Source organism: Lissotriton vulgaris, chromosome 6 (genome assembly GCF_964263255.1).
Source record: "Lissotriton vulgaris chromosome 6, aLisVul1.2, whole genome shotgun sequence".
NCBI lineage: Eukaryota > Metazoa > Chordata > Amphibia > Caudata > Salamandridae > Lissotriton > Lissotriton vulgaris.
This window is the reverse complement of record NC_141694.1, coordinates 975,497,852-975,522,764: the sequence shown is the minus strand read 5'-3', so window position 1 is coordinate 975,522,764 and position 24,913 is coordinate 975,497,852. Positions and strand designations below refer to the sequence as shown.

The following is a 24,913-nucleotide window of genomic DNA, read 5'->3' as shown; positions in this document are numbered from 1 at the left end:
CGTGCACACATGAAACAATGGAAGCGCAGAGGTACGCATAAACGCGGGGCACGGGGAGGCAGAGGGATGCACACAAGAGAAGCTGAGAGGTGCAAGCGGGATGGGGAGGCACATGGATGCGCATAGCACGAAGGAGACAGGGAGTGTACAGGTGCACAGAGGAATGCATAGGAAGGTGCAGAGGTGCACAGAGCGGGAGGCAGAGAGGAGTGCACACAAGCGAGGTTAAGAGGTGCAGCAGGAGGGGCAGATTCTTGCACATAGAGGTGAGGACACAGGGGTGTAAGGGTGGACACTGGAGGGCATAGGGAGGCACAGAGATGTGCACAGCACCAGGAGTCGAAGCGTGCCTGTAGTAGAAGCTCGCTGGTCAGAGGGTAATCCTAGGGGCTGTTGCCAAAGACATTTGCATGATTACATTTGACATTGAAAATGCTCTTCCCTGCTGCATCGTGGAGCTCTTTTAAGGATGGACCTTCTCAGTTATCCAAGGGGGAAGAAGGCTCTTTGGATCACTGTGCCAACCACAGGGGTTCTTCCAGGCGCACTTAAGACATGTTGCGCTGGTGGTGATACATAATAATTGGAGTGGATAGGTTGTCTAGCCTGGATCAGCAGAAATGGATCAGCAGAAATGAATCGGCAGTAATGGAAAGAGACTGCCAGGTATGAACCAAGACTGCAGACCCTGTACGTGACAGACTAGGAGCAGAGCAGTTATACTCAACAGTACAGTCGAGCAAGAGCCAGTCTGTGTGTGTTTCCATTTACATGGGTCATTTTATAGTTGCACATATGAAAACATATGTCTGTCCAGGTCGGACCAGGACACTAAGCTCACATAAAGGGTCCTTGGAGCTACATGTCCTGATCCTGAAAGGATCGCCAGGGTCTAGGTCAAAACGTGCTTGCAAATGTATCAGGAGCTCACGGAAATAAGCACACTTTCTCCTTATGCAGGCCCTACATAATTTTAAGAAGTTCAATCTTTGAGTTTAGCACCAAAAAAAAGTGAAACCATTTGGCGAAGGACCTTTCTGAAAGGAGGGTGCAAAAAACAAACAGAGGAAGTACTGTCAAAAACACCAATCGATACAAAACAGGAAGGGGACATGGGATTGTGAGAATGAGGCCACCAGGCATAAAAATGCGAGACCGGTTGCATTGAAAATGCTTGGTTTTTTTTTGCGATTTTATAAAGCGCAAACTTAACCGGAAGGTATCTGAGCGCTTTACATGACCCCTTCTGTGTGCGCACTAGGACCTGCAACCCCTGTAGTCTCTATCCAGGACTTTTGTTTTCCTTTATAAATAATCCCAATCGTATCAGTCACAAAATGTACAGGTTGGTTAGTTCCTGTTTAAAATGCAAATATAAAAGGATAAACAATTAAAAATGGGGCTTAAAGTACCTAACAATATGCTCCTGAAGCCGAATACAATCCTAGGGGTTAGGGGGGTGGCCCGGCCCTGCCTCTTCCTGGCAAGGACGGGCTCGCCCTTGCCGTGTCCCATTCTGCGGGAGGTATGCACAAGCTTTATGGCACCTCTGGCCGTGAGTGCAGCGTCACGCTGGTGCGAGGCTGCTGGGGGATGTGGTTTCGGCCGTTCCCCTCATGGAGCGTTAATGGTGGTGGTGATTGCCATTTACCTCGCGGCGGCGATTCCAGGTGGGAGCCGTTCCCCTCACAGCAGTGGATTGTGCAAAACCTGGGCCTGGCTGCAAGCACTTTCAAAAGTCCCCAATATGTTACACAAAACTGCAAGTCCCAAAATGCAAAAAACAAAACAAAACATGGACCTGAAAAATCTTAATAGTGCGAGGGGGTAAAGCTAATGTGCTAGGGTAGCTGTTGAATAGCTATTCTACGGATAGGTGGCATAGTTTAAACAGGCTTGAGAGTGTGTGTGTGGGGTAGCCCCCCGTGAACCAGATCGCAGCAGTTTCCTTACTTTCCAAGCTCCTCGAAGAGCTGGTACTCGTCTGTGAAGCATGTACATGTAGCTGTGGACGCCATGCCGACTCCTCCGGGTTGGTGATGCCGCCTGGGGCGAGGCATGGTGTGAGCTGTACCAGGTTTGAGCTAAGCAGGAAACAGCGCGGGAGAGCAGGCTCCCTCTCCTCTCTCAGCACCACCCCTGCACCACGGCTCCTTCCTGTTGCTGCTTTTACTCCCCCTCAGCCTGCTTTGCGATCCCAGGCATGATGTCTCTTCTGGCGTTCTCAATTTCCGCCACGCAATAAATGAAATAAAGTAAAGGCAGTCTCCAGGAATCCGGGCAGCCCGACAGCCACAAAAACAAGTAAAAGAGACGCAAGAAGGCCGGGCCTGTTTCCTTTCCGCTGACTTCCGCCGCACACAATAACAAGGCGCGCAGCATTCAGAAGCATGGCAGAGGAAGATTCCGACGTGCGCCTTGGGATTGGGTCGCGCGCGTGAGCTGTCTACATTACAAGCTCACGCGCGCGACCCAATCCCAAGGCTCGCGTCCGAATCCGACTCTGCCATGCTTCTTAATGGTGCGCGTGGCCAGCTCTTGTCTCCACTCATTGTCAGCTGAGCCGACGACTATAGTTCTCGGGGAGAACGCGCTTCGAGCCCGAGACCTAACCAGCACTGACAAAGCCTGTAGGCGAGGCTACAGTGTAGTGTATGGACACAGGGACTTTCAAGATAGGGGGATACATGAATGACAGAACTTAACAAGGCTGGAAACGCTTGCTTCACCAAGTTCAGCAGGTGCACATGCACCCACGCACAGACCAACAAACATGCAGGCATCCATGAACCCAGACGGACATTAATACATATATATGTGCAGCCGGAGGCGCCTTGTGCTGCGCATCAACATGAGTGCGCAGGATGTTTTCCAGCATGGGGCACTATATGATGTGCATGAATAGAGCAAGGAGTACTGGGTAATGCCCTTTAACGATGGAGAGGGTGATGTATAGTTCAAGGGGTTGTAGGGCAGTGTGAATGATGGGGTTGCAGGGTTATACGCAGCAGTAGGCAGAGAGTAAAGCACAGTGGTGACTGCAACATTATGAACAATGTTAACAATGATGCTGAGCACATTGACCATTTACATAGTGCACCACAAACTGAACTGTGTCTAAGCGCAAACAATATTTGTATTATTAGCCACTGGAGTGTGAAAGGCTAAGGACATGTGACCTGCAGCTTGGACACAGATCTGTGCAATAAAGTGCTTCACTTGAAAAACGTTGCTGACATGTTGCCAGTTTATCCCAGTAGTTCTTTTTTTGTCCTCTTGAATGCCATATTGCCCCGCCTGGAGTTTTTTGGTCGAAGGTGACTTAAGAGAATAACAGTAACTTGCATCATTGTTCTTGTTGCCAATGGTTAGTACGAACCTATTGTGGACAAATCTGAGTATTAGTGTCCCTTTGCTGGAACAGTGCCCTTACACTGCACCGATCTCTACACTAACCCCAGACCACTGGAACCACAAGACAGATCTGAGGTACTAAAGTCTAACGCCTTCTGCTACTTCACTCTAGGTTTGTTTTCTTGGATATCCCCTGGTCAGTTTTAAGTATTTTCTCTGCACCCTTCTTTTGATCCCGCAGTTTTTCTATTTGTTTGTTTTGTCTCCCCCTCCCTATTGCTCCACCTCCAGTGTTGGCTTGCGCAGAGGTGTGTTAGCAGCCCTATGATGAAACATGCCAGAGAATTCTGTGGGTGAGGGCAGTATTAAAAACTTGTGTTTTTTTCTTTATATCACAGCAACATCACTTGCGCAGCCCCATTTCTATGTGTGTGTAGAGTTTTATCTTAGGAGGTCGGAGTGGGGCGTTTTCCTCTTACACCTTAACATACTGTTTCCTTTTACCAGCTCCTTTACCTTTACCTTTGTGCCCTGTGGTTCCCTTTGCTCCGAATCTACGGGCAGGACTCAAATAGTGTCTAAGAAATCACCAATACATTAAAAAAAAAATAGCTTAATCCATATTTTGTAGCTCAAAAATACTGATTTTCCTCATACAAGTGGTAAATGTATTGCTTTTCGTGAAAGTGACGTGTGCTTCCAAGATCAGCATCCTTGATACTGTTTTTGCTCTACATGACCTATTTCCCCAATATTCAGTAAAGAGGTAATGTTAAAAACGTTGTTCTTTGGCATTATCTCAAAGGGCACCATTGTTCATTCCTTCCGAACGCAAGCGACCAATGCTGTAAAAGTAAGACGGCAGTGTGGGTATAAATTGGATCAGAGACTGCTGAGCACGTAATTGAGTCTTATTATGCACAGCAGAAATTGTTGGATTGGGGTGAGTTTTCTGGGGACACACGTGTACTATTAACAGACGTGCTTCATAAAGCCTTACACAATTTATCGATTTTCATATTACAGTTACTTTGAACACAAGCCGAAAAATGTCCTTGCTGGACCTCAGCGCTGGATTAATTTTGGAAAACAGTCGTCGATTCTTGCAGGAGGATGGAATGGAGTATGTGAACATGTCTTAAAAAATGTGAAAATCAAAAACATGCAACTTTGTCTTGTTTCAACATAGACCGTTTATGAAACATCTGCTGTGAGAGCAGGCCGAATGTAGACATCATGAAGAGAGAACACTCACTTCCAAGACGAATGAAGGGAGATGGGTTAACTGGAGAGATATTTGCACGGATACGTGTAGTTTCAAATTACGTTGCTGAAAGAATGTGTCATTCTTTCCTTTACCTCATTTTGTTCACGTGATTTCAATATTTGCGACCAGCCTACACTTTCCATATTTGAATTTTTTGCGAACGAATCAGCAAGTAGCAATGAACCAAAAGAAACAAATAAACCCAATACGTTCGTTATTTGTGGCTTATAATTGGTATAGCTATTACTAAACAGGTATCCCATTATGATGGCGATTGGCGAAAAAGTCTTCTCTCTTTTTGGTAATTTCTTTTGTTTAGCTGGGTAATAGCCTATCCACTGGAATGCGGATATTATGTGAGTATTCTGGTATTTACTATTTATTTAACCAAGATTCAATTGAACCTTTTTCTCGACCTGTGTCTCCTTAGTGACGCTGGGTTACCTGCGTCACCAGATGGAGCATCAACCAGGATTTTCTAAATATTATATAACGGTCCGCGTCTGTTCTTACTTACCCGATCAGGGGTGTGTCACAGCCACTTTGTGCTCAAATCACTCTATTTCAAAATGTAGTTAGTATTGTGGCTGCTTTGTACTTGCTTTTCTTAGCAATCTAGAGTACCAAGTTTGCCAACATATGAGCTTCCTTTTAAATGGTACAAACCTTTCATTTTTGTAAGGGCAAGCATCAGATAACTAACAAATCAGGGGTAGACGTTCAAGTAAAGAGTTCAAAAATTTGAAAACACTGTTTTCAACTTGTTTAGCAACTTAGGTTACCATTCCACTTCATTTTCCTCTTAAGACTAGTTTATAATGCAGATTAGCTATATCACAAAGGCACTCTCTTGAATGCTTATTCTATTTAGTGCAGGCTGTAAAATAACTTAAATCATGTTTTGGCACCTTATTCATTTTCCTTTCTATCTGAATGTGTTCGTTTTTCCCTTTAAGAGTCTTGCTCAAAATGTTACTTCCGTGGAGGGTGTGGCCTAACAGGGAAATATGACTGCAGGGCATTAGGGCTCCTAAACCTTGCTTCTACATCCTGTAGTATCTTGCTCCACTAATATATCTAAGCCCTGATTTTTGCCGCCAGTAACAGAAGAACTTGCTGGGTTGTCTGCAGTATGTTAAACCAACTCCTGCCGAACAGCTGAGCTGCTCAGGAAACAAGGTAAGAGGGGCAGTTTTATTATAGAACATCATGAGTAAATAAACCACAGTGCCTCTGCCATGCAACCTAAACGACGAATGTGTCTTAACCACGCATGCTTTACCACATAGTCTTGTGGTAAAGGCATGAATGGTAAAGGGGTAAGAGTGGCTAAAGTCGCAACTCCCCCCACCCTAAGCTACAAACTATGCCCCCCCCCCCGCCCTGAGGACCAAATACACCTAGTAGTCCTTTTTGTCATAGACACACCCACTTTTTGCCACTGGTAATGATGTTTTTTGACTGAAGTGCACTTGGCCGCTGCTAACCAGGTCGCAGTGGCAGTGCTCTTGCCATAAAAACAAGATAAAATGGTCTAATTGGGTTACAACTGGCACACACTTTAGCACCACTCTAAGTCAAAACTACCCCGACCCAGCCCTGAAAACTACCTGTGTCCCCAGCCCTGAAAACTAACCAGACTACCCCCAGTCCTGTCGGTTTTGGCTGTAGTGTTCCAGAGCCATCAAGAGGGAATGACTAGATTGCGCTATCCTCCCATAGGGCCGAGGAGCCCGTAGCAATTGTGCTGGAGACATCGGTTGGGGTCGGTCACTTCTAGGACACTGAAGCTGCTGTGGTACGTGGCAGGGGAGCAGTCTTCGTGGAGAAACATGATTGGTTCAAGGATGTTTGTTCATAGGTTCCAAGTTTCGAGTATACATATATGTGACATTTGTATTTTTGGGCGTGCCAACGAGTGACATCTGTATCCTCATGTGTGACACTTTAAGCGCCACTTTATTATGTGTAGTATGAAAAGAAAATGAATGCAGAACAAATAACCGACAGCCCAAATCATTTTGTTTCAAGCAATAATGAGTCTTTACTCAGTACTTCACATAGCACACGTTTGACATTTCTGAGAGCTGCTATTGCTCTTATTCATATCAATGACCTTACATTCACAGAAAGACCAGAAGGCAAAGGATTCATATGCTCTATAGATAATGGATGTTACTGGAGAGCATTTCACTGAGTGAGCACTTTACCAGTGACCCATTCCAACTATAATAAATCACTGATTTATTTATTTAAATTAAGCCTTTTTAATCTTGCAGCTTTATTTCTATAGTCTATCTGGAGATACACGTCTCCTTGTTTTATTCCAGAGTAGCTAATCCAATTCAAAACATTTGTCTTTTGAGACTGTTAGTTTTGACTATATTGTTATAAAGTTAGGACTACCAGGTCCAGAACGCAAAGAAAACCCCGACGTGTATGAGTTAGTCAGGGATGGAACTGGGAAGCATAAGAGGGGCATACCTGATTCAGATAAACATGGATACAGAAGTCATTGCTTGATTCCAGCTCTCCTCCCCTTTAAGGTTTACTGAAGCATTCCATTCTAGTTTATTAAAGAATTGCTTTGCATTTCTGCATCTAGTATAAATGCCCAGAAGCGTTGAGCGTGCACCCTGAAGATCAGCTGCAGAGTTAGCCTGATACCAAAAGCCCATCTCCAAGAACACGCATAGATGGAAACATCAGCCAGAAACACTGCTTAACTGAGCGCTTATCATTCGGATTTTAGCCATCACAAAAGACGAAGACTTGGAAACGTCGACTTCATGCTGTTTTAAACTTTAAAAGTATTTCCAGATGAAAGGCAAAAAGAGCCAATCTGAAAACTAGAGACTTGTGGCAATAATAAAGGCGGTATGTAGAGCTGCTGGACAGTTGGCTGTAAGATGAATGGAGCCTGGATTCAAACAGATCCCGCTGGGTCCTGTGAGTTCCTGTGTAGTGTGCGCCCTGCTTGTCCCGTGAAGCTCCCTCTTTCACCGGAGAACAAGAGCTCTGATAACACACTCGGCAGCAGGCATCAGCCGTGACTACACACGATTAGGGAGTCGCATGATTGTAACTTTGCAACGGCCAGCCCTCATGACCCAGAGAAATGAATCCGAGCAGCGAAGCCGGGAGTGTGGTCTCTCACCTAGGGGATTTCATTCCTCCTTCGTAGTGGCAGTGTGCATCTCTCGCTGCTGCCAGACCCACGTGTCCAGGAGAATGAAAATGGCGCGCTTCAATGGAAACACGAGTAATGGATATCACAGTGAGACACCATACTATTGTGACCACAGCTACAAATCTAGGCTGATCGAGTTTAGTAAATTGCCTGGGCTAGGCAGCAGTAAACACCAAGCCCATGTGCGAGCAGGCGGATTTAAATATTTCTGGAGTGCCTCCTCGCACATTCACGGGGTAGGAGGAACTATAATATGTGACTGATGCATTTTAGTGGGGGTGACGCAGCAACCAGCACTAAAATGCCATAGTCTAACCCCTGATGCGTAGTACTTGGAAGAGCTGCTTATCTAAATTTCATGCACTTGGTTAAGACAATGATATTTAGTCTTGAGATTATATTGGTAAATTTCTGTGTCTTTGAAAAATCCCAGTGTAGTTGGCTGCAATGTGTAGCCTGAATGTGAGGTGTCCATGTAACCGGTGGGCGTGTCCTTGGAGGTGGTGTGGCTGATGGGGTCTTTGAATATGAAGGAGACTCTGACCCCCCTGGGATTGTGCGGTCGTTCATGCCTGGCAATCTTGTCGCAGGTGGGGATGGCTGAAGCAATGTCCAATGCCAAGGTAGGGTCCAGTCATGTCTCTGTAAGGAAGAGCAGGGCCTGGTCGTGTAGTATGTCCGATATTTCTGTGTGTGTTTGTTGAGTGAGCGGATGTTTGGGAACATGTATGAAAGTGTGTCAATTATATAGTGTATTGTGCTGCCTATCTGCAAATGTACTTCAGTGCCTCTTTTGAGGCACAGAGGTCTATATGAATCCAACTACTATATAGTACAGTATAAAACCCAACAGATCCTACACCTCAACCAGCCTATGTCTTTGCTTCAGCACATACAGGTCAGCTTAAGAGCAGCACCAACAAAATGGAGGTCCAGATGTTTGACCAGGGCAGTTTGTGGATCACCGAGTAATGGCCAGGCTAGGTGGGAGAACCACCTCCTACAATTCCGAAGGTTGACTTTGCTTTTGTTAAATAACTGTATTAGCAGAACAAGTGAACTAGGTGATTTTTCCTTGCTTTCATCAACGAAGATTGTCATGGAAGATTCTTCTTTTCAGGCCTCAAACCATGCACTCTCCAGCTGTGCGAGTAGAACTTCTTTCTACATTGGCCTATACCAATGTCTGATACTGGGGACAATTCATTAATTACATGTTGTTCAGAATATGGCAGTAATGCAGACCTTAAAGTTGAGGAAATTCAGCCACATATTTCGGTTTCTATTAGATTCACTTTGTATAGTAGATTCAGTTAAAAGCCCTTTGCATTCTTATCGTTTTTGTGTGTGGTGAGGGGGCTTGGATTTAATCTGAACAGTATCCATGCTATATTAAGCAGCTATGTTCGTTCCTTACAGTTCTGATCAAGCTGGTCCTCCCTGTTCCGAAGTCGAAATGTTTCTGGCTCAGAAATTGAACCTTTTTGTGTGCCTGCAAGATGATCTTCAACTTCCACTTGAATATAGAACCTTCCATATGGCTCACAAGCTAAATCCTAATGCCAAGATACTTCCAGCCAGTTGTCTGTGCTCTGTAGGTTATTCAAATTTTTGAAAATCTTGCATTACACATTCGTTTGATAACTTTATTGCGGTCATAGAACATAAAAGCACAGATAAAATATGTACATACACGAAATAGAATACATAAATAATTAAAAATGCATGGTTAAAAAGTTATTAAACAGTAAGTTATCAAAATAATGGTAACAAACATCGCAATTAATCACAGTTTATCGCAATTCATTAGAGTGAGCCTTCTGCGCCACATACTATATAAAAAACGGGAGACCGCAAACACAATAGAAGGGGAAGTGTCATATCTTAAAATTCTAACAGCTTGTGCACATTGCCTTAAACCAAGACTTCTGCATAACGGTGCCAACCAGCATCTCCGTATTGTACTATAAGCTGGGCAGAGGAATAAAACGTGAACAATATCCTCTTTAGTGTTGTTAAAGACTGGGCTAATTCCCTCTTCTCGTCCATCCCATTTGCAAGTAAATGCCCCAATAGGTAGGCAACCATGTCTTAATTGTGTATAGAGTTGTCTTGCAAGGGGAGGCTGTATTAAGTCCAAAAACTCCTCCCTCGTAGACACGAGTTTTACCTGCAAAAATTCTGTAGACAAACTGCCCAAAGTTGTCGAGCTATGCAGAAGGCTTAGGTTGTAATGTCTCAAGGAGGCCAAGAGCCCTATTCTCTTCACTCCTGAGCAGCTCACCTCCGGGGTCTCCCATAATTGGGGCATACCAATTTGATGTGCAAGGGCTTTGATATGGGCTAACCAGGGGATTTTCTTGATCTTTAACTGCCCCCAAACTGCAGTGAATTCAGCTCTATAATCCTCGAGCTCAGGTACTGTCCAAAGCCTTCTCCAATACAGGAGAGGTCGAGCAGCTAGCAGTTCTGAGATGGACTCTAGGCCTAGATCTAGTCTCAGGGGTGTGAGCGGGGTGCTCTGGGGGAGGCCTACCAGATTCCTCATAAAGGCCTGTTCCACCTTAAGAAGGCTTGGTGTACTCTTATGGCCCCAGAGTTCTGCACCATACATCACAGTGGTCTAGCTTGTGCCCCATAAATCTCAAGGGCTGGGGCAATTGGCTTAAACAGGGTTGTTCTCTGAAACTTGCCAATGCCCCCTCCGATCTGCGCCAACCTCAAAGCAGATTTGGATACCTGTGGGCCCAAACTGAAATCTTCAGTCAGGGTGACCCCCAAGTATACAAAGGTTCTCACCCTTTCCAGCGGGACACCACTTAATACAGGGTTAGGGCGAGTGCGCTTTGGGGGATGAAAGATCATAAACTTCGTCTTTGCTAAGTTTATCTCCAATCCCCTCAAAGCGCAGAAAGATACAAAACCGTCCAGGACCCTCTGGATACCTGATGATGTTCCAGACAACAGCAAGGTGTCGTCTGCGAACATCAGAGCAGGTACCCGGCCAGTGGCCAACCATGGAGCATCACTGTCCCTGACCTTATCCAGTTCACCCACCAGGCCATTTATATAAAGACTAAAGAGCGTGGGAGCCAGGGTGCAGCCCTGGCGTACGTCTCTGGTCACGAGGAAGCGGGCTCATAATTCCCCGTTCTTCCCGCATCTCACCTGGGCGTAGTTCCCTGAATGGAAGCGCTGCAGGATGTCTAGCAGATAGGGAGGGAGGTCTAGTTCTTTCAGTACCCTCCATAAACTCTCCCTGTGGACAAGGTCGAAAGCAGCCCGCAGGTCTACGAAGACAAGGTAGGGGCTGCCACCCTCTACTCTTGCTGTCTTCCAAATAAGGACCTGCAACCTAAAAATTTGGTCCAGGGTCGAGATTCCAGGTCTTTATCCATATTTATTTTGGGTTTTGTGAAAAAATGAAGTTGAAAATAGGGCATATCCAAATTTATGTAACCACTAAATATGCATTCATGCTTGAACACCTGATAGGTTTCAATGATATTAAGACCCACAGATGATAAATCAATGCACGTATATAAAAACATGAACATTTTAGTGTCAAAGTTCTGCATATCTACTGTTGTTTAAGCCTCTTTACTAAAATTCCTTTGTTTTTAATCACTTACCTGTCAATCCAATCTACACAGCTATTGGCCAAGCAGTCATGACTGACAGCTTTTTTAGTCAGACAAAAAGCATCCTATTTCCGTTTTCATCCACATTTAAAAATAAATACAGACAGGAAATGTAATGTTTTTCTGTCTGTATTTAACTGTAAAAACGGAAAACAGGGATCCTTTCTTATAAATCACCTAGTCTGCAGAACAAGCCAATGAGAACTTCAGATCATCTGAAAGTGAAGCCTTCACCTTCCAAGGTGGAAGAATCGGTCCTAGAAGTTGGTCAGATAGCTCGTCTGGGGCATTAACAAGTAAAGTGGTAAGGACTATACTTATTTTCTCTGGAGAAAAGTCTTTAAATGAATAATGTAAAAGAGTATGCAGACATAATGAAGTTCCTGGTTTTCCCAGTGTTTATCCTTCACATATTTCTCAATTTTACTAAAATAAATTGAAAGGGAATATTTTAGGTAGAAAGAGTTTTATAAGGGGTTCAAGCTTTGTTCACGAAATTCCTCCTCTAGCTGGCCCACCATATAGTGGAGCAGTACAAAATATAGCAATAGGATAACCACTGCTCACCAGGCAGAGTGACATATTTGATTGTCTTTTAGGACAGAAATGTCCCCAGCATGGTGGATGGGCATGTAGTACCTACTCCGATGGCCCGACTGCATGTGAATCTGAAATCCTGACTTATTATGGCCCTTGTGTCACACTAATCTAGCATGTGCTCCTAGGCTAGGGCTGCCCAGACGATTCAAGATCCAGGAACTATTGGGAGATCTGGAAGGGCGCACCAAGTGTACACTCATTCTGGAGAGGACTAGGGTCCCTGTCCTAGGTGTAGCACAAAGCAGAGGTAACAGCATACTTTAATTTTGTGATTTATAGTCTGACAAGACCTTTTCATCTGTATCAGCGAGAGTGTGGCCTACTGTTCCTTTCTGTATAAAGTTTCACTGATATGTGTAACCAAGAACACTGCGCTGATATTCTATGTGTATGTCGAGCAAATGTAGGGTATACATGGTATATATGGTAAGCGGACTCTAGGTGTATGTGAGTCTGAGTCCTGAAGCCCAGTGGAATCCACTAAGGTGCTCTGGTACAGCTCTGCATAAAATAGAGGATGAAGGCAGCTTCCTTAGAAAGTGGAACTGTACTGACTGCATTCTGGTGACGAGATGGTAGAGATCTAGCCACTGAAGTGGTAAGGATAGACTAGGTTCCCTTTAAAAATGTCATGATAAAAGGGAATTCTATCGATATTTTGTTAGTAAGAAGCTGCTGATTTTTTCCCCTGAGCACTGCCATTTGGCAAACAGTAGAGGTAAAGGGCAAGACTCTCTTTAAAGTTGCTCATGGTGAGAATGTTTCTAGGAATAACCCTCCCTTTTGTCTAACCCAGATTAATGCTTTTGAAAGGCCGATAACAGCCAGCTGCTGAACAGTCACTTCATAGTGACCACGTGATGGGTGTTCATGCTTGGAGATCGCGCGAGCACAATCTGCTGTGAGAAGCATACATTTTCATAAAGGCTTGTTCTGAAGAGCAGCCTGAGAAGGACACTTGAAAAGAGAACCAACCCAATCTAGTTCTGATGTTTAGGATAGTGGATCTACATTACCTGTCTGGAGAATGTGTGTAAAAGTGGGATCTACCCCCAAGTTCTTCTTGGCCATTGAAAGGAGAAGTCCTCAGAGTATTCAAAGAGCAGCTGTTTAACCATGATTGATTACTGCCTGATGCCCAGTCTCCCACACGTGAGGTCTACTCTTTCTAATAGAGGAGCGGTGGGTCTGCCTAGTGCCTAGAAGCCTGGCTGCCTGCTGAGAGACTAAAGAGTGTGCCTTGCCATGAAGGAGGAGATTATGTTAAGGAGGAGAGACTGTCATGGAGGAGAAGCTCAGGGTGTGCCCTGTGCCTGGAGCACCCAGAGAAGGCAGACTTAATCAGTGAGCCCCCCCCCCCCCCACCTCTCTGCTTGGTTCCTACCTGAGATATGTCCCTAAGACAGCACCAATCCAGCAATGCCATGTCGCCTGCAGCCAAGAAGGGCTTCTGCTACCGGAAAAACAAAAAGATGCATCATGGATGAGAGTCTGATTAGCCTAGGAGGCCGTACCTGCATGCCCCATTGTGATCCTGATCAGCTGCAGAGGTCATGCTGTGATGCCTGGATCTGCCACCACCATGTGACATTGGCACCAAAGAGAGGATAACACGTAGAGGGTACGTGCAGGATGTGCTTGTCTCGCCTTCTCACCTGTAAGACCCACCATGCAGTCACTGTAAACCTCACCCACAACTGGAGCAACAGCACTTAGACATGCTCCAAGGAGGTCAAGCACAAGGAATTCAAACTTTCTGCCAAAAGTAAACCGGGGGGGAGGAACTGAGTTGTGCTTAAAAGAGCCATGAGGTTTACAGTGTTACAGTGAGGCCCAGTGCCTCATTCAAACGTATGCCACCAGAAACTGGAAACGGTGGCTCCTGGTGTTACCCAGGAGGCTACAGGATATTGGAGGGCGTGTTGCGTTCTGCAGAACTGAACTAGGAATTCAACCCCGCATTCACTTACCATAACAGAATTTTGTAGTACTTAGTTCTGTTATGTGATCAAAGTACTTTATTTTAGTAGGCAGTAACACTGGGATGGACATTAATTTATTGTGTCTACTGATCGATATTTGAGTTCTCAGCTTTTGCCTCCAACACTACCTCACTGGGAGGTCTGTAGCTGCTTGCCTACCCTATCGAGAGTATTAAGTGTGGAAAGGGGTGTAACGTGGCCCAGTTTACAGAGCCATGGTAGGATGAAGCCCAGGAAGCGAGGGGCAAATGACCTTAAGTACCAGAGTTGAGGCTCAGCAATCGCTGTCTGCCCTGTGTCCTCTTCCCCAAACTGAGGTCTTATAAAGTCTACATAGAGGATAAACTCAAACGTATTCCTGTATCAAATAGTTTTAACATGCATTTTTATGTAAACCATGACCCAGATATCTGTATTCCAGTATTTTCTCATTTCATACGCCAAGAACATCATTATTGTCCACTGCTATAGTCATATTTGTATCTGGAAGAGAGCATCAAACTGGCCGAAAATGTTTGCCAATATTATAATAATAAAAATTAAAGCATTGAGAAAAAGTAAAAATTGTACCTCGAACTATCAGCTGAGCAAAATTTGACACTCCAGAACCTTGATCCGACTGCGTCACACAGCGATATAAGTCCTGGTTCGGCAGACTCACTTCCCTTAGTTGAAAGGAAGCAGCAAACCTTCTGTGGTTGATATTCTTGGTATGGGTCACAGGGATATCTTCACCATTCCGCCTCTGTGCACAAACAAACGAAACAAGAAAAAAAGGTATTGGAACCATAAAACGATGAAAGTTTCTCTCCTCTTTTAGAGAGAATTGAATTACACTGGACTAGTTGAGCTTTACGTCTCGGAATAGACTTTGTGCTCCTACCTCAGCTACACATTCTGAATATAGATCATAATATGCTGCTATTCAAAGAAAAATTGGCAATCATGCTCCAGCAGGGGGTGAGGGTGTCTGATTAGTACAGCTGGTGCTTGTATTCCCTGTGGCAACACAGGCGATGTAGCCGCGCAGCACTCTACTTTTTTCTAGTCTGGGCAACGATCCACCGAATGATACAAACACTCCTAGGGGACAAAGTCAAATGCTTATGGCAGCTGTCGCTTTTCTCAGATGAGCTAAAACTTTTTCTACTTTTCCTAAGTTATTTATATATTTGCCTGTTAAGAAAGTGTTTTATTGGTAATGATACGCATCAGAAAACTGATAGGTGTATCTTTTTCCAAGCATCAAAATATACAGTTCTTCTCTTTCTGCTGTGCTACACGTGGTGTACTACCAATTTTGGATTAATAGGATATTAAGATACATGATAATTATCACACTGGTCTATTCAAAATAAAAAAAATTGAATTTAGAAAACACTAGGCAAATCCTTTTTTTTCCCATTCTGGAGCTAGTGGAGGCCACCAGGGACTCAAAGATTTTGCGAATGACCAGTTTTCTACTTAAGTAGCATCATGTTTTAACGGTTGTTTTGCCTTCTGAGATTAGTACCAGACCAAGCTGCAAGACCTAAACTCTGAGTATATTAACAGGCAGCAATTTATACGATAAAAGTGTGTTTGCAAGTCAGATCTCAGAATCCATGGGGGGCAGTGGCCAAAGAGCCGTGAATTGCGGACACGTGAGCTCGGAGCTCTGTGCCGGCCTGACATTTATCAGCACAATCTTGCGAAGCAGGAGGCCGGGGGACATGACAAAAGTTGCCCGGACGGTGCTGGGACGCCTGGAAGCTGGTCCCGGTGATTGTGCCGTCTTCTTCGCGAAGTCCGGATCCCCTGCGACTGCTGGTGCCTGATGCGGCCCAAGATGGCAGCCCGGAGCTGACCTGCGCAGCTGAGCGAAGCAGAGTTTGGGCTTCCCCGAAGCTTGGGCTGCAGTCGGGGGCCCACCGACTGCAGTCTGCAGCGATCGGAGGTGAGCTGTAGGGGACAGCGTAAGGACGGAAGCAGTAACGGCGGTGATGTACAGAGGCACACCCACTGCACGGAGTGCAAGTCGAGGCGGGGCATTGGAGCACAGTTGGGGCTCGAAGACCGAGACGCAGGCTACGCCACCGCCCCATAGCGGAGGCGGTGCCCAGTGTCGGGGCCAGTGAACAGTAGTGAGCGGTCCGCTGTTGGGACTGTGGCTAGGGTGACCAACTGGCATAGGTGCAAATTCAGGACGGTGAGTGTAAAAATTCAGGACAAAGGGTCAAAATTCAGGACAAAAGGTCAAAATTCAGGACAAAACTTTGGGACAAAAGGTAAGTTTTACAGATACGTCAGAGGTGGGCGCGCAATAGTATATATGTAAGTAAATAGACAACCATCTAAGTACAAGTCAAAATAGGTTTATATTAGGTTGAGACAATCGTGCACTTCACGGTTTTTCAGTATGGCTGCAGCTTGCTGCCTTAGACAATTCAAAATGTGCATCTCGCTCCAGCAAGTACATTAATCACCAGACAATGGTGAACCACACCTGAATATAAGTGAAGCCGGTTTTATTGTTGATTGAAAACTACTGGATATATAAGGAACTTTGGAGTGCCAGCCTCCTGTAACAAAACCGCCCCCCCCCCCCCTTTCCAGCCTCCCAGGGAAACACCCGATGCCCAGTCCGGCCAGTCCTGCCTTGCTATCACCCTTCAATGGTGCACCTCATCTTCACTTATACCGTCTCTCATGTGTATTTAATTTCTCTTATAGTGTTACTCATCCCAATTATGTAGGGCAGGGTGTCAGAGTGCGTTACATCACACACATTATATAGAAACAATAACACATAATAACGTGAAAGTCAATGTATAGGAAATGCTACTTAAGATAATGGGTGCTAAAAGGTGTAATCATTCTTTTATCTATTATTCAGTCTTTCACCATTCATTCTGTCCTTTCATCTATGTGCCCATTTATATCCAAACATATTCAACCATTTGCAAACCTATCCACCATATATCCTTCCATCCATCATTACACTCATCCATCCCTCCATCCACACTTTCAGTCATCAATCCATTATTCATCTATCCACCCTTTCACTCCATCCATCCATACAGTCAACCATCCACTCTTTCACCCATCCATCTATTCACTCATCCATCCAGCCATTTACCCTTTCACCCATCCAGCCATTCATTCATTCACTTACTCATTCATCCACCCAGTCACTTATCCTTCCACCCATTCACCCTTTCATTCATTCATCCTCCCTTTCTCTCTCCATCCCCGTTTCACTTATCCATCCATCCATCCATCATCCACCCATCCATCCATCTACTCATCCATTCATTTATTCCATCCATTGATCCTATTACTCATCCATCCTTTCACTAATCCATCCATCCGTTCTCTCATCCATCCACCCTTTCACTTCTTCACTCATCTATTCATCCTTTTGTCCATCTACCCCTTTCACTCATCCATCCATACATTCACCCTTTCACTTATCAATTTAATCCATCCATCCTTTCACTCTTCTATCCACCCATTCACTCGCCCATCATCTAAGCTTTCACTCATCGATCCATCCTTTCATACACCCATCCACCCTTTTACCCATCCATCTACCCTTCCACCCATACACCCATCTATTTACCTTATCCCTCATCCATACTTCCACTCATCCATCCATCCTTTCTTTTATCTATCCATTCCCCCTTTCATTCATCCATTCATCCTTTCAGTCATCCATTCACACATTCCTTCACTTATTTACTCACCCACCTTTTCACATTATGAGCTGAGCCTTTGTCTACAGAGTTGCAGACAGAAGAGGCCCATCAAGACCTTCACCTTGCTGTAGTTCCTAAAGCAAGGGGTGGGGTGGGGTGGGGGAAAGTTCACTATGCCCCTGCACATAGGCAGTTTGAAAACGTAGATGTCATGAGTCATGCATGATGCACAGTGCCAGGATGTGAGGTGACTGTGACATGGTGGTGTTTCCAGGGCTTTAAGTGGTGTAAAAAAACTGGAGGGTCTCTTCAAAGGGGGTGTTCGATGTAATTAAGGGCGTAGTTTAACACACCTAGGCTAAAAATCAGCACTAGCGTAGTGTTCCTCCCGACTGGTATTATATTGTTTATGTCTTTGCATCCAGATATATATATATATAATACAGCAAGTATCATTACACCAACAAAAACAAGGACTATTGGCTTTGTCAATGGTTGTTAGTTGCTTAAAATAAAAAAAAGCAGCAACCATGGCTTTGTTGGATATAATATTGAAAATACTTCAGTTAAAAATGATGACAGTGAAAGAACGATAACCCGTTCTTTTTAACTTATTTTACAGGCTTTTTTATATACACTGTTTTCTCACGTTGCTAAAGTTGCAGCATTAGCGTTTTGCCTTTTATTTTACAGAACGCCCGGCTGTACACCGAGGCATGAGGAGGCCGCCACATGATTTACCAGCCCAGACTGCCCCATTGACATTCTCCATGTGGCAATCTTCAGCCCCATACAGAATGACAATGGGCGGGGAGGGGCTGCTCTTGTGCTCGAGGAGGAGCGCGAGGCGCCCCATCAGGAAGGTGAGGCCTCTCACAGGGGAGCAGTGCTGCTCCCTGTGATGGCCAAAATTACGGACAAAAAAGGCGTCCGTAAAAGGTTTCCTCACGGACAACGGACGTGAGGCCCAAATTACGGACTGTCCGTGAAATTTACGGACGGTTGGTCACCCTAACTGTGGCCCCCATCAGCCTGAGAATAGCCATGGAGTTTCTCGCCGCGGTGGAGCTTGTGGGCTGCTGGGGCTTGTCCCTTCCCTCCTTTTTTAACCACTTGCCTTCTGGCGGAGCTCAGCTGCAGTGCCCTGTACCCCTGCAAATGAGGGCCCGGCGGCGCCGGGCATGCCTGAGGCGAACGCTGAGGACCGCGGCCCCTGGAGGTGCGACACAAGACAGGACGAGTGTTCGGGCCCGCATCAGGGCTCCGGGGATTGGTGTGTGAGCCACTTCAAGAGGAGGAGCACTCGTCATCCTTGCTGCCGTAGGTTGCAACCTGCCAAGGACCGCCCGAGGCCACCCGGACTGGCTGCTCAAACCCTGAAGAACAGGGGGAGCCTGATCTCAATGGGCCTCCACCTGTGCAGCGCGCCGGACATTGCCCTGTAGAGTGGTGGGAATTCTTGATGGGAGTTGTGGCACCCCGGACTGCGACAGGAGTGGTAGTGGGCACATCGCCAACTGGGGCTGTGTGGGGCAGCCCCGAACATTGATGAGGGAGTCAGGTTGGGTGGGGATTCGGCCGCCAAGTGGGCGCATAAGTACGCAAAATAGTGGGCCCTATGATAGAGTGACTGTCCCAGTAGTTGGAGTGTTGAGGCCCTCCAGAGTGCAGCAGACCTGAGCCCTGGTGCAAGTGGCGTAATCACGACACCATTTGTTGGATTGACCTCCCTCCCAGGGACGGTCCAATTTCCGGGGGGCTGTTTAAAGCCATGGGCAAACCTCGAGGCCAGCAGGCCGGAGCCACACACAAACCAGAAGAGAAAGCCCAGGAGCAATCGCAGACCGCTCCGGAGGCCCCAATACAGCAGCAGCTGGACAAGATATTGGAGACCATTGCAGACACGAAGGCTACCCTCCATCAGGACATCAGCATAGTGGCGGTAGGGCTGGGCCTCCTGCGAGAAGAACAAGAAGCTCTCTGAGAGAGTGAAGGAAACAGAGTCCAGCATTACCTCAATGGCCCCTGTCCAAAATGCCCTGGAGCAGCAGATGAGAGCCCTCGCAGACAGGGTGGGTGTATTGGAACGGAGAGACGAAGATGCAGAGGGACGCAATAGACGGAACAACGTTCGGAATCTCGGCCTGTCGGAGGGAGTCGAGGGCAACCATATGGTGTGCTACCTGGAACAGTAGCTGAGGAACATGGTGGCACGGAGGGTCTGTCTACCTTCTACACCCTCGAGAGGGCCTACAGAGTCCCAGTCAGGCCCCCAGCACAGGGGCATCCTCCGCAACCGGTGCAGACCAGATTGCTTCATTTCAGGGACAGAGACCAGCTCCTGCAGAGGGCACATCCAGAGGGCCCCTACGAAGTTAACACTAGTAAAGTTTCCCTCTTTCCGGATTACACACTGGAAGTGCAGTGGAAGAGGGCTTTGTTTCTGGAGGCCAAAAAGGCGTTGAGAGAGGAGGACCTCCAGTACTCTCAGATGTTCACGGCCTGGTTACGGATTGTGTTGGATGGCAGCACCCACTTTAGTGGCAGCCCTGGTGAAGCCTGGGAATGGATCAAGGCCTACAAGGTCAGGGTCTCCCAGCCGGCAGGCCCTAAAGCTGAGTTGAGGAGCAAGGCGGAACTTGGGAGGGTTCCAGATGACGCTCCCGTAGGGAAGCCCCCAAGAAACCCACCTCATCGCAAACTGAGGAGAGGGCTGAAGCCCAGCAGGCAGTGGCGGCGCTTATGCGGGGCAGGAGCCCATCCCTGAGGCAGAGCTCTGTTCGTCGAGGGACACTGGGGACATAGATTCCGATACATCCGGCAGTGACAGTGTGAAGATGCCGATGGTGACCCCGAACAAGGCTGATGAAGTCATCTGAGGCCGCTTGAGCTTTGAGTCTGCTCGACCCCTGGGTGTTGCTGAACTGTTGGTGACGGACTCTGGTCTCAAGCTGACCTTCTCTTGTGGGGCTGGCGTGCTCCGGACGGTTTGTGCGTCAGCACTATGTTCTCGTTTTTGCTGTTACTGTCCACCCCCCTTTGAGTGCCTTACTAAGGCTTATGTTCCACACACACTGTTTGGATGACTAACCGTTGTCAGGCTGTCCTGGGATCAGGGAGTTGTTCAACATGGGGGTTCATTTGTTGATATTTTCTGATTAGTTGTTTGCAAGGTAGGTACTTTGTGCACACATGAGGGAGCAGACGTGGGTCCCTCTTATGTTACTGGAGGGCGGGTTCCTGTAGAAATGGCAGGTACACCTAACACTGAGGTTCCTCATGTAGAACATCAGCAGAATGGGAAAAATGGCCAAACATCACAACATATACTCCGACCTGCGGCACAGGGGTGTGCACATTGCATTCGTCCAAGAGACATCTTAATAAGGAGGAGGCTGGGAGGGTTTCGCGACCATCTTTTTGGCTTTCGCCAGGTGGGTGCAGATCTGGGTGAAGCCTGGGGTCCCCTTCGCTCTTTTACACTAATGGCTTGACTCGGAGGGGCGTTATGCCCTGCTTACGGGACAATTGGTGGGATGGGAGAGGACACTAGGCAATGTTTATGCACCCAACCAGGAACAAGTCAGCTTCCTAGAGTCTTTCTCTGCCTCCCTGGATCATTGCTTAACAGGTTCTCTTATATTGCGGAGCGACTTTAACTGCATGGCGGACGTTGTCATTGATCGTTCGCATTCTCCCCTACCAGGGACGCAGCCACATCGTACAGCGTTAGGTTTCCGGACCTAGATATCCCACTGGGGATTAGAAGACACCTGGAGATTGCAGCACACGGGGATAGGGAGTACTCCTTTTTGCCGGTCCACCAGGTTCATACCAGGCTCGACCTGTGCCTCTGTTCCCCAGCCTTCAATAGTTCCGTTTCCCCTCTGAATACTTTGGGCGTACTCTGTCGGACCACAGCAGACTATTCATATTATACCAACCATTGGGGTGGCGCCCTCCGATCTCTACATGGAAATTGAACCTGTTATTTCTTGATAATGTCCCCTTCCGGGCCTCATTGCTAGCACCAGTTGAGCATACTTCCCTATTAATGTAAACACTGCCTCCTCTCCCCAGGTGGAGTTGAAGGCGTTTAAGGTGGTTGTAAGAGGTCATTGCATGGCTCAAGCATGTGGAGCACACAGGGAGATTAACCAGGAACTTCTGGACTTGAAGGGAACTATCCATAAACTGGATAATTTACAGTGCATGGACGATGTGGCCCAGTTGTCCCTTCAAGATGCGCGGGCACAATACGACGACACACTGGGCAGGCTGAGGTGTTACAACAATAAGGATACCTAGCTAAAGTACAAAGAGAGGAAGGGAGGGCGGACTGTTAGCAAGATTAATCAAACCTGAGTTGGGGGAGCACCTGTCACGTGGCTAGGTTTAGACACGGGAGACGTGGTGCATGGCCCAGATGCCATCAATGAGTCTTTCCTAATATACTATGAGTGGCTGTACGAGGCCCTGACTGCGGCCGCCTTGCCGGATATACAACACTTCCTAGCCCCTCTGCAGCTCGATACGTTGGAGGCGGATGCACAGGATGGCTTGAGGGGGGTGGGGGGGGGGGGGGCCTGATCACTGCGCAGGAATTCAGGGACGCCATAGCGGCATTGTCACCCGGTAAGACACCCGGGCCTGATGGCCTTTCGGCCAAGTTTTATCAACGGTTTACCCATATACTGGCTCCGCATCTGGTGGGGGGGTTTGCCCGACTCCACTCAGTGGGCACTTGGGATGCTGCTCCCTAAGTCCAAGCAACCCGACACAGGAGTGAGATATTATCAACCTCTCTCCATTCTCAACCTAGACTTAAGATCTTGAGCAAGGTGTTGGCGGGCAGGCTGCTCCCGCACATGAAGTCCCTGATCTACCCGGACCAAAACTGGTTTATCCCCTCTCGTAATACCTCTTATAATCACTGCAGGCTCTAGTCCGTACTCTACCATGCGGATGCACCAGCGCTCCAACAGGTGGCGTTTCTTCTGTAGTACTGGAGAAGGCGTTCGACACAGCGAGCTGGGAGTACTTTTTTGAGGTGATGCACCGTGTGGGAATGGGGGATGATTGGGTGCAGCTTCTCTTTGCCTCGCCCACTGCGAGAGTCAAGAAGGGCCAAACCATATCCAGATTGTATACGATTTCTCAGGGGTCCCGGCAGGGTTACCCGCTTCCCCCGTTATCCATGGCTGAACAAAATTTCGCCTGGGTGGGAGAGGACTGGGACTGACCTTGGGTCGGCGACGACACCCCGTCTCTCTGTACGCAGACAACTTGTTGCTTACCTTATGGAGGTAGTCGAGGGGGACGCTCAGTTTCTACGAATTATGGGAGACTTTGCTCTCCTTTCGGGCCTTAAGGTCAATAAAACCAAGACCTGTCTGTTTCCCATAGCTGGGCCTCTGCCCCTACCGGAGGCACTGCCGATCGACACTGCTATAACACTTTTCGCCCTAAGTGGGATGGGTATGCCCAGAGGTGGGTCCCTTGTTTACTGTGCCACTGGATTCAAGCTAGCCTGGCTGAAGAAATGTTACATACCCTGAAACCAGTCCCAGGATGCTGGTTTCCGGTTCAGGGAGGACCTGGCCTGGCAGTTCGGTCTGGACTGTTCCCATGGGACACAGGGTCATGACTGATTGGCATATGGCTGGGTCCAAACTGGGGTGGCGTAGAGGGCGAAAGAACGATGGGTTTAACCCAGATCTTTTGATTGGGGGAGAATGTTTGCATTGTCAGCATTCCGTCCATCATTTGTTTGCTGTAACACCATCAACACTCTCACGGCACAGCTTACCTTTAAATACTTTGGCATACAAATTTTACATGACCTAGATGATGTGAGAGACGGAATTCTGGGAAGGCCGTTGCGTTCCCTTTGCTTGTGTTCAGTTCTGGAGCACGCTACAATTGCCTATCATGGCCCGGATCACACTGTCCAAAAGGCCGGTTGTTGTACTTTTTTGTGAATCTCCCGGTTTTGATGCCGAGAAGCTGGTTTCAACCACTACATGCACTCCTGCCGCACCTGGTTTGGGGTGACGGACGCCCGAGAGTGTCCTTGCAAACTCTACAGCGCCCTATGTCGGAGGGAGGACTTGGGGTGCCGAATTTTGAATTGTATATGTTGGCCACCCAATTAGAGTGGTTGACACAGTGGGTGGAAGGAGTGAACAAGGAGGTAACGTGCCTGGCGGAGCCGGCATTGAATCGCATGCTGGTAATGGCAAAGCTCCTACCCCCGACACCATCCACCCCTTACTGCTCCTTGCTGCAGCTCACGGCCTTCCAGATGTGGAGACGATGTTGCAGTGCTCCAATGCTACCTCAGGTGGGGCTGCCACACAGGGACCCCCAATTTTACATTGACGAGTGCCCAGATGGCCAGATGGTCAGAGGTCGCACTGGATAATGTTGGGGACTGCTACTTCGATAAGGCACGGAGTCCTTTTGTGGAACTGGTAGATGGTAGTGGGCTCCCCCCAGATCAGTTCCTATATTATGAAGCGTTGACTAGTGTTTGTGCACTTATGGGACTCTGGCAGGGAGGAACCTGATACACACCCTGTCCTCCATGCTTTATTAATGCTTGGCACCGTGGAACACCTGGTGAAATGGCTTTATGCCACATTAGTGGAGACTTCCACTGGCCCCCTGGATGGATTGCGGGCACATTGAGACAGGATTGGGGGCAGAGTCCTTACCCACTCTGAGGTCTCTCGGAACACCTGATTGAAATATATCCAATTCAATTCAATTACAAACATATGACCTATATGATGCCACACGGCTTAATGTGACATATGGAGGGGAGGTGCGATAGTGTCCCAGAAGTGCCCACCCGGATGCTGACTTTGGCCACATGACTTGGGATTGCCAATGAGTGCGTCCTTACTGGGAGGCGGTGTTGTTCAAGATCAAAGATGTGCTTGGGAGGGAGTTGGCCTTAACAATCCAGACATGCCTGCTGGGTCTCTATCCCAGGCAACTTAAGCGCAAAGTTGGGGATCGTTTGATAGATCTTGTGCTGAGCCTTGCTAAGCGCAGGATAGCATTGGAGTGGAAATCCGCAAGGGGGCCATAGGTTGCAGCCTGGAACAGGGATGTTATTGCAAGGGCTGGGGCAGAGGGTAGAGCACTAGCATTGGAGGAGGCCAAGGGGATGAGAATGCGCCTGATTGTTGAGCAAT

At 47.2% G+C, this 24,913-nt stretch overlaps 1 protein-coding gene across 7 annotated transcripts in view; it reads right to left on the bottom strand.

Annotated features, from left to right (window-relative positions):
• PTPRK (protein tyrosine phosphatase receptor type K) overlaps positions 1-24,913 on the bottom strand; it is a 1,685,403-nt gene that overhangs the window by 868,514 nt on the left and 791,976 nt on the right. For all 7 annotated transcript variants that reach the window (XM_086927009.1, XM_086927007.1, XM_086927008.1 and 4 more), the window contains exon 6: positions 14,605-14,779. In XM_086927009.1, the coding sequence (XP_086783135.1) occupies positions 14,605-14,779 (175 nt within the window). The remainder of the gene's footprint in view (positions 1-14,604; positions 14,780-24,913) is intronic.